The following is a 10,000-nucleotide window of genomic DNA, read 5'->3' as shown; positions in this document are numbered from 1 at the left end:
GAGAGACAAAAACAACAACAGCAAACACAACAACAACAACAACCGAGCAACATCAGCAAATACGACATGTACAAATATGATGGTAAAAGTAATAGCAAATAAGCAGTTAGCGAAAATAAAAAATTAATACACAAAGGACAATGAGCATTATTACACTAAAAATGGAGCAATATGAATACCAATAGAAATAGTGCTATTGATAATAAACAATACCAATACTTTACCTTTATTATCAACAATACAATTGTTTAAATGCAACAATACATATACGTAATGATAACTTGATATACAAAAGAATGCAGAAAAATGGAGGGGAACCACATTATTTTATAAAACAACCGATGTGATACTTGAGTGCTGAGGAGAGGACATGCAGGGAGCTAAAGGAGGTGACTGCAGGTACAGGCATCAGCCTACAAAGCCAGCACTTATTTTGAGTCAGTAAACAAAGTAAGTGTGTTTGCACACAAATAGTTCCGTGACTGCAGATTAGGTCATGCTGGTTTTCCTGCCCTTGTAAAATGATGTGCTCTCGTTAAGCTTGTTTCTGTGTGTTTGGGCTTCTTCCATTAAGTTCATCTTCTATTTCGAGACGATTAAATCTGAGGGAATTAGTTCTGAGTGTGTTGAACTTTCCACTGTGCAAACAGGAAGGTCACTGTTAATATTATCCTGTCCTCTACTTACTGTGTCATCTACAATACAATACACTCTCTTTTTGACACCCAGATATATTATAAGCTTCTATGGACCACAAAGAAAAACCTTGGGAAGGAGCTGTGAGACTGGAGGAGCTGCCACAGATGGATGGGACATGTGATGCATGCGAGCCTGATGAGGCTCAACTTGCCGTGCAAGTCTGCAACACCTGCAGCTTTGCCTTCTGCTGTTTGCATGCTGACAGACACGCCTCCAGCACACATCATCCGCTAACTCCGTATAACCATGAGGAGACGCCAACTAATGGACTTGGCTGCAACATAGACTCCGGAATCAGAAGTGGCGCCAAGGAGGAGGCTTTGATAGGGTTGCTGCATGTACAGGATGTAGATTTGAGTGAAGTGGCACTTGTAGATGAGAGCGGTAATGCTGAGAATAGCCATGGATCCAAGAATGGCCTGCTGCTTCGAGGGACTGATTTGGGAGCTGAGGGTTCAGAAGAAGGACAGGAGACCATCGCTGCAGCAGAGGCAGTGAAGAGGGACACTGTGACAGTAGAGCGACTGCGCTGCAAGGAGCATGGGCAGGAAGGCTCCCTCTATTGTAAACCAGATGAAAAGATTATCTGTGTTTTGTGTGCTGTGCAGGGTGAGCACCAGCAACATGAAATTATCACTCTGCATGAGGCTTATAACTGGCAGAAGGTGAGTCATGTAGACTATTTTTAATGCACAGTGTTGTGACACTAACATAATGGATGACCTGTACTAAACAATATACTACGTAACACAGTAGTCATTAGAGATGGGGGAAATAATCGATTTTAGATGCATCGCAATTTGGACAGGGACGATTATAGGATCGATTAGTAAACGTCAATAATCGACAATCGATTTATTTATTGTACATAAAGTAATGCAGACAGTTCTAAAATTTGGCTGACTGCAACAAGCCACCTCACCGAGTGGTCCGACCTGGTCCTTTACTATCGGACACTTATGGTCCAGTTTTGCACACATTTTCATTAATTTAATAAATGTGGGAACTAATTTAACAGTTTTTTTTATTACAAATTAATTGTATTTTTTAAGTTTCAAGTGATACACGCTTATTTAGTGAAACGAAAAGAAGTGTAAAACTGCATCACTATACATAAATTAAAGATGCATCAATAATCAATTTTTAATCGAATCGTAGCTCCTGAATCGTAATCGTAATCAAATTGTGAGGTTACCAAAGATTCCCACCTCTAGTAGTCATATTACTTCACAGTTTTTATATTTAAATCACATATTGCAGTCTTAAGGTCAACTGTCATGTAAGGGCTATCTGATACAGGTTGAACACTTGTTGGTCAACTTCTGATTTGTTCCTGTTTTTAATAATTCACAAGGAGGAAATAATTTGAAATTTAATTTTGTTTCAGACTTAAACTGAATAACATACAATTATTAACAATGCTGACAAAAACCAGGAATCGACATTGACCTACTCAGTGGCCTAGTGGTTAGAGTGTCCGCCCTTAGATCGGTAGGTTGTGAGTTCAAACCCCGGCCGAGTCATACCAAAGACTATAAAAAAATGGGACCCATTACCTCCCTGCTTGGCACTCAGCATCAAGGGTTGGAATTGGGGGTTAAATCACCAAAATGATTCCCGGGCGCGGCACCGCTGCTGCCCACTGCTCCCCTCACCTCCCAGGGGGTGAACAAGGGAATGGGTCAAATGCAGAGGACAAATTTCACCACACCTAGTGTGTGTGACAATCATTGGTACTTTAACTTTAACTTTAATTCCACTTGGCAATTTACTAAAATACAAAATGTAGAAACATATACAGACATTCTCCCATCTCAATAAAAATTATATTGAAAAAATAATAATGATAGTTTACTCCTTTTTTAGCCCATCCCTAGTTTATACTATAATTTTCAAATAATGGACATAGAGATATTACCACTACTACTACTACTACCCCCAGGCTCGGGATCTTTGTGTGGAGTTAGCATGTTCTCACCGTGACTGCGTGGGTTCCCTCAACGTACTCTGGCTTCCTCCAAAGACATGCACCTGGGGATAGGTTGATTGGCAACACTAAATTGGCCTTAGTGTGTGAATGTGAGTGTAAATGTTATCTGTCTATCTGTGTTGGCCCTGCGATGAGGTGCCGACTTTTCCAGGGGTACCCCACCTTTCGCCCGAGTGTAGCTGGGATATGCTCTAGCACCCCCCGCCACCCCGAGAGGGTGCTCAAAATTTGGATGGATGGATAATAATGATTTTGAGGTGACATTTTAAGTCTTAACTATCAATGCAAGTATAAAAATAAGCATACCTCTGTTAAAGCACCTCTGACCTAAGTCCTAATTTTAATGACATGAATCGTGGGGCATATGCTGACTTCTGGATGCAAGGCTATGTCTAAAGGCCCCGGTTCATGCGACACTGGAGTCATATTTTCTCTTAATATTGGTTTAATGTTGAATTGTGTAGCTTCAAGGGCATTTAATTTATGTGTGTATTATAAAAAAAACATCTTCACACACTACAGCATAAGTAGATTGACTTTAAAAAAAAAAAGCTACAAAATAGCTTTTTTTATCCATCCATTTTCTACCGCTTGTCCCGTGCGGGGGTGCTGGAGCCTATCTCAGCTGCACCCGGGCGGAAGGCAGGGTACACCCTGGACAAGTCGCCATCTCATCACAGGGCCAACACAGATAGACATACAACATTCACACTCACATTCACACACTAATTTAGTGTTGCCAATCAACCTATACCCAGGTGCATGTCTTTGGAACTGGGAGGAAGCCGGAGTTTTTTATGAAAGCTGTAAAATGTACATTTTAATTGTATAGTCCTGTGTCCATTTGGGCTTGGTCCCAATTATCACTTCACCCTTTGTCCCATCTCCAGTTGGCTTTCAGCAGAGCATTACTGCTGATACTGTACGGCAAGCTAATGTGTTGCCAGATTTTGGTATCAACTGCACTATTCAAAGCTCAAAGGTCCTGCACACACTTATCGTTTTTATTCATTATCTCTCATATAAATGAGCACTACTTGGGGGGGAACAGCAATGTATGTACTTATGAATTAACAATGTTTATGACTAAAACAGCGATGGTGTTATCAGTTAATATGTGCCCATAAGTAAATCAAGGATCCAACACGGTCAAACTACAGAATCATGCCTAAAATGCATTAATAAATGACGTTTTTTCGGTAATTAAAAAATTACTGTATTACTAACCGTCTGGAATTTTGTCGCAAATTATCACTATACCGTTTATTGTTACATCCCTAGTCCAGTAACAAGTAAAAAGTCAAGGGTGGTCACGGCATGTTCTTGCCGCAGATGCTGGTAAATTTTTTAGGGCATTACAGCAAATGACGATGGCCGTGGTTAAATTTGAGCCCTGCATATGTGTATACAACTGGAGTGTTTCATAATATCAAGTGACCGTTTTACATTTCTATGTGTGGACTCATGTTGGCTGGGACAAAGCTGGATAATGACTTTGCAGTACAGTCCTTATTGTGGGCCATATATTGTGTATTGTATTGTCAGGTACACAGAGATTTGTAGTTTTATGCAAATTTTAAAAAGTCAGCCTTTTTTAGTATGGGTTTTATTTGTTGTTTTACAGGTTTTTTTCCCCACTGAGTTAGCTCATTTCCCGAAACAGAAAAAATACATTTTAAAAACTAAGATAATTTGGCAAGACGGTCTAACATTTCAGCACATGACTGCAGCTCATCTGCAAAAGCTAACATCTCTCTCAAAAAATGTCGGTTAAGCGTCAAAACTAAATCAATTTTCCATATAGTCAGTTCCACCAATATACAAACATCCTTCTCAGTTGACTTGGCTCATTTCTTGAAACAGAGCCGACATTCTCAACACTTTTTTGTCAAAATAACCTGGATGGTTCAGCACAATACCCTGGTTCACCTGCAAAACCTGTCCTCTTACCCAAAATAGTTCACTTGTGTAAAAACAGAAATCCTTTCCATATGCTATTAATAGTCTGTACCCCCAGCAGCATTGTCCATTTATAAAGTTTGACATCGCACGGTGCACTCATATAGTCATACTGCTACGCATTTTTATTCACACACATAAACAACTGCCATGTATCAGAGTAAAAACAACACATATGCAGCATAACATATCGCAATATAAACATACACAAAAAAGGAACATTATATGTAGTCGACAGTGCTGTCAATAAAGTTGGAGTTTCATAACTAACACTTCTTCATTGGTCGCAATCATGGACAGTACCTGACAGGTAACTAAACATACTGTTTGATTAATCATATGCCATGTGTGAAACTCCTTCGTTAAAGTTCTAGTTTTACTTGGCTGTCAATTATTGTAATCAATTTATCAAATGTTCTAATTGAGATTCATATTTGGTATTCATGGTATTATGTTCATCAGTAATATTGAACAGACTATTCTGCATGTGATGACTTGTACAATTACATTATTTTGACATGTTTTGGAAAGAACTACAATTATACTAAGAATCAACAATTCCGAGCAACGCGATCTATTTACTTGGAAAATGTAGGCTAACTGTGCTAACTATAGGCTACCTGTACTTAAAGTGTACTGAGACATTGAGACATGTACTAATGTACTACCAATGGAGATAACTAATGTATATAATACATATATCAATTTGTAATGTGACAGTGGTGGGCCATCATTTTACACATTTTACTTTTGGATTTCATTTCATACTAAAGGAACTCTTTAAATGTTGATGTAATGCACTAGTTTCTGGTATATACTGCCTGAAATCGGTAGGTCATGAGTTCAAAAGTGTAAGGTACCGCTAAGAACTGTGCAAAATGTAGTACACCCACTATGAGTTACCACAGTAGCACTAGAAATCAGTATGACATAGTTTTGGGTAGGGTGACGTCTATTACGCACTCAAAACTTCCAATATTACAATTTATAACCCCAGTAAAACTGCTCTGATAAAAAATGGCCCATCACCAGAAACTGTGTTTTTTAGCAGTGAAATATATTTGTGAATGTTAACTGAATGGGAAAATAGATTCGCTCATAAAATATACAACAGAGAAGCAGTGACCATCATGGTGTGTTGGCTGTAGAAACATAGCACCGTCCTCTGCCCTGCGGCAAAGCCTCTGAAAACAGAAGTAGAGCACATTGGCTGCAGTGCTTTTTCTTCCATCAGGGCCACATATGGATTGGCATGAGACAAAAGGGGTCACTCTCAGCCCAAGGCTGTATTATTTATGCTAAAACTGCCCAAAAATGGTATCCTACTAACTGTACTTCATGTGTCTTTATATTCCTCTGAAAGAATTGTGTACCATTCTCAGGACTCATTCTCATCTCTTTTTCAGCCTGTGACCCTTTAAAAGGTGTCCACGGCATTTGCCTTGCATACCTCATTATGTGGCTAAACCTATTTTGTGATTGAGTTTCACAGAAATAATCTTTTCCTACATGTTTGAATTTAATGTATTGCATCTGCTTTGTGCTTGTATGGTGTAGAATAGACAGGGTTATGACCTGCTGGGCTGTACACGACAGATGGGACAGAAAATCACAAACAAGTGGACAAACCCAAAGGTGAGTCTATTCTAAACTTCTGCATGAACAGAGTGTGAGCAAGTTCAAATGAAGCTTTTCTCTGGAGCCTTGGCATTGCAGAGAGTGAGCTGATTGGGTTCATATGACCTTTGTTATTTATTCTTAAAGTATTGTTCTGAAATCCAAATGCACAATTATTAATACTGACAAGCAAACAAATGGTACTGTTTCAATAACAACACAAGGTGTTGTTGGCCATTGGAGGCTCCTTTTTATGTACAAAAGTATGGTTGCGGTTAGGGATGTTCCTATCATGGTTTTATGCTGCCCAGTGAGATCGGCCGATACCAATCACTTGTATTAACTGTAAATCTTTTAATGTTTCTATAGTGAGCACTATTGACATTATAACAATATCAACACAATATCTAAATTAGTTCCTTATTCTCTTTGTCAGTGTATAGTAGTGCTGCACGGTTAATGTACATCAAATCTGCATCAAGGTTTAAATTAGTGCAAGCGGTGTTCATTTTGGCAGGAGTTTTGGTCATAGTCTTTGACGAAAATGTATTTTCATTTTAGTCATATTTTCATCATTTAAATTGATTTAGTTTTAGTCTGACGGCGATTAGTGGCGTGTTCCCAAGATGCAGAAGATCGAGGAAGCAACTTGCAGGTAAAAGTATTTAATGATGCTCAAAACAAAGATAAGGCACCAAAGCATTGGGAGGGCTATGCAAAAACAAAACTAAAACTGACAGGTGCAAAACAACAAAATAATTGCTGGAATAAAGCAAAACTCACAGCAAGTGGAAAGAGCGTCCACATGAGAATGCCCCCCCCCGTGACAAAACGGATACCAGACGTTCTAGAAAACGAAAAGAAAAAGAAGTCTCAAGTCACGGGAGGGCAGAGGGAGGACAAGGCGGTGGGTCGCCTGGCCACATGTCCTCGCTAACCAGCGAGGAAGAGTCAGATGGCGGCGACGAGTAGACCGCAGCCGGCAAGGCAGGCGACCACGAAACGGCCACATCATTGGCCGACGAGGGGGCCAAGTGCGGGCGCCTGATGGCCGCTTGTGGGATTGACAAGCTGGAGGTCGCGAATGTGGCGGCCTCGGCGAAGAGCTCACTAGAGACGAGGAAGGCGGCCGCCTCGGCGAAGAGCCCGCTGGAGAGGAGGAAGGCGGTGGCCTCAGCAAAGAGACCGCTGGAGACAAGGAAGGCGGCGGCAACTGCAAACCCACTGTAGAGGAAGGCGGCGGCGTCTGCACAGCTGGAGAGGAAGGCGGCGGCATCTGCACAGCTGGAGAGGAAGGCGGCGGCCGCACAGCACGGGGCGAAGATGGCGGCTGCACAGCAGGAGACAAAGATGGCGGCTGCACCGTCGGCATCTGCAGACCCACTGGAGACAATGAAGGCTGCGGCTTCGGCGAGGAGCCCACTGGAGAGGAAGGCGGCGGCGTCTGCACAGCTGGAAAAGAAGGCGGCGGCCGCACAGCAGGAGGCAAAGATGGCGGCTGCACAGCAGGAAGCAAAGATGGCGGCTGCACCGTCGGTGTCTGCACAGCAGGAGCAGCAGGTGGCAGGAGGACAGGAGGGTGCAGAGGAAGCGACTCCAGGACAGGAGGCGGCGGCGACGCTAGAGCTGAAGAACGCTTCGCTGTGCCAAAATCCTTTCAAGCTGCTGGGTCATTGACATCTCCTCCAGGTCACCCCCTGGCTGGATAATTTCTGCCACCGGATGAGTCGCTGGCAGCCTAGACCTTGCAGGAGGAAGCAGCCTGGCTGAGCGCAGCTGTGCCTCCCAGTTGCACAACTGCTAGCACTAGCCCCCCTCTCAGGAAGCGGATTCAAGACGCGCTCATCCACTGTGGGAGCAACTGTCACAGGTGGGAGGAGGGTTCTTGCTGGTCTAGGCGGGAAAACAGTAAGTTGCAGAGAAGAGAATGAAGGACGTGCAGGGGCCTGAGTCTTAACAAGTTGGGGAGTCAAAGTGGGTGGGGCTTCAGCCTTAGGAAGGTGGAAAGTCCTTGTGGGAGCCAGAGAGGAAAAGTCTGTACAGGGCACGTCACCTTGTGGGGGCGTGGCCGCGCAAGCCGGCCAGTAGCGCTTCCGTGCGTGTACCTCATTGCGTGCTCAAGGTGCCGGTAATTTGGCTTTGGCTGGCCCTGATATGCCTGGACTGCAGTGGTTTGCAGCCCAGGACATGAAAAGTTCAGCCACATTGCCTTGGCGAGGGCTGCGCATCGCGACGAAGCCAACTTCCGCCTTTGTCGGTGACGCGCAGGTTCGGCACTCGGCCAAAATGAGTTTATAGGGACCAGACCGCCATCTGGCTCCCACATCAGTGTCTCTAATACCTCAGGGGGGTACCGTTGAGCCTCTGCCTCTTTTTCAGGCCAAAAAAACCTCTCGTAGTCTTCGTCTGTGATTGCGGGAACATCTGTATGTCTTGGTCGGGACTTTCTGTGATGCTCGGGTCGCATGACGGCGATTAGTGGCGTGTTCCCAAGATGCAGAAGATGGAGGATGCATTGTGCAGGTAAAAGTTAACGATGCTCAAAACAAACAAAGATGATTGCCGCTGGGAAGGCACCGAAGCATAGGGAGGGCTATGCAAAAACGAAACTAAAACTGACAGGTGCAAAACAACAAAAGGAATGCTGGAATAAAGCAAAACTCACGGCAGGAGAAAAGAGGGTCCACATGAAGAATATCCATTCCAAACAAAGTCCCGACATAACGGCACGGACTGGTGTAACCAGCCGTGACATAGTCTAATTTTAGTCAACTAAATTACTCAACATTTTAGCCGACTAAAATTACAGTAAATTTTGTCAACTAAAACATAAAGTATAAAGGATAACGCATCTTTGAAGTTGTCTTGAAACCAGGTTGTATTACGGAGTAGCTCAAACACTAAATTCACAACAAGGCCTGCACTCCATGAATATATCTATAAGTAAATGTCACACTAAAACGTGCTGTTTGCAACTTCCTCACAGTAACATTTTTCAAAGCAAAACATATAACAAAAACACCACCAGCTAGTTAATGTTACCATTAGTAGTTTAACAGAATACATTTGTGTGACAATTGTCTAACGGAGTTTATGTAATAAATGTTTTTACTGCCCCGTATAAAATGATTGGAGTTTACAGCGGTCACTCACTCGGTCTCGTTTACACGTACGCGCACGGAGCGTCTGCACACATACAAAAGCAGACCAAGAGAAACAACAGACAATTTACAGTCAAGTTGTTATGTTAAATTAAAATGTATTTAGTGATCAATGACAGTTAACGCTAGCTATCCAAATTGCTATTATTAGCTAACAACACCTAAAGCTAATGCTCGTGCATGTGTTACGGACGTATGTACTTACGTCATTGACATACTGTGTAAAATACATTGGAAAGTTAGCGCCCTTTAGTATACATTTTGCAAACACCCACTTGCTGAGTGTTATTATTTTAGCTTTTTTTCAAATGTTGAATAATGTATACTAAAACGATCATATGAATAAACAAACTACTTTATTCTATATTGTGTATCTACATTGAGTTTGCACAATTGGTGTCTTTGCCACCGTCCCGTTTAAATATAATTTGCTCTTTTAGGTTGTCAAGTTTTGCAATTATTAGCTGAACAGTGTACAGAGGACGTCACAAAGTAGGAGTATCCAAACTACAGCCCCACGGGCCAAGTGCGGCCCGCTGGAGTCTTCAATGCGGCCCGCAAGACATCACAAGTT

The 10,000-nt window shown here is 42.4% G+C and overlaps 1 protein-coding gene across 2 annotated transcripts in view; it reads left to right on the top strand.

Annotated features, from left to right (window-relative positions):
- trim44 (tripartite motif containing 44) overlaps positions 1-10,000 on the top strand; it is a 156,034-nt gene that overhangs the window by 5,615 nt on the left and 140,419 nt on the right. For both annotated transcript variants that reach the window (XM_062036043.1, XM_062036042.1), the window contains exons 2-3: positions 730-1,364; positions 6,206-6,283. In XM_062036043.1, coding sequence (XP_061892027.1) covers positions 747-1,364; positions 6,206-6,283 — 696 coding nt within the window. In that variant the 5' untranslated portion in view covers positions 730-746. The remainder of the gene's footprint in view (positions 1-729; positions 1,365-6,205; positions 6,284-10,000) is intronic.

Source organism: Entelurus aequoreus, linkage group LG24 (genome assembly GCF_033978785.1).
Source record: "Entelurus aequoreus isolate RoL-2023_Sb linkage group LG24, RoL_Eaeq_v1.1, whole genome shotgun sequence".
Taxonomy (NCBI): Eukaryota; Metazoa; Chordata; class Actinopteri; order Syngnathiformes; family Syngnathidae; genus Entelurus; species Entelurus aequoreus.
The sequence above is the reverse complement of the archived record's forward strand: the minus strand, read 5'-3'. Positions and strand labels throughout refer to the sequence as shown.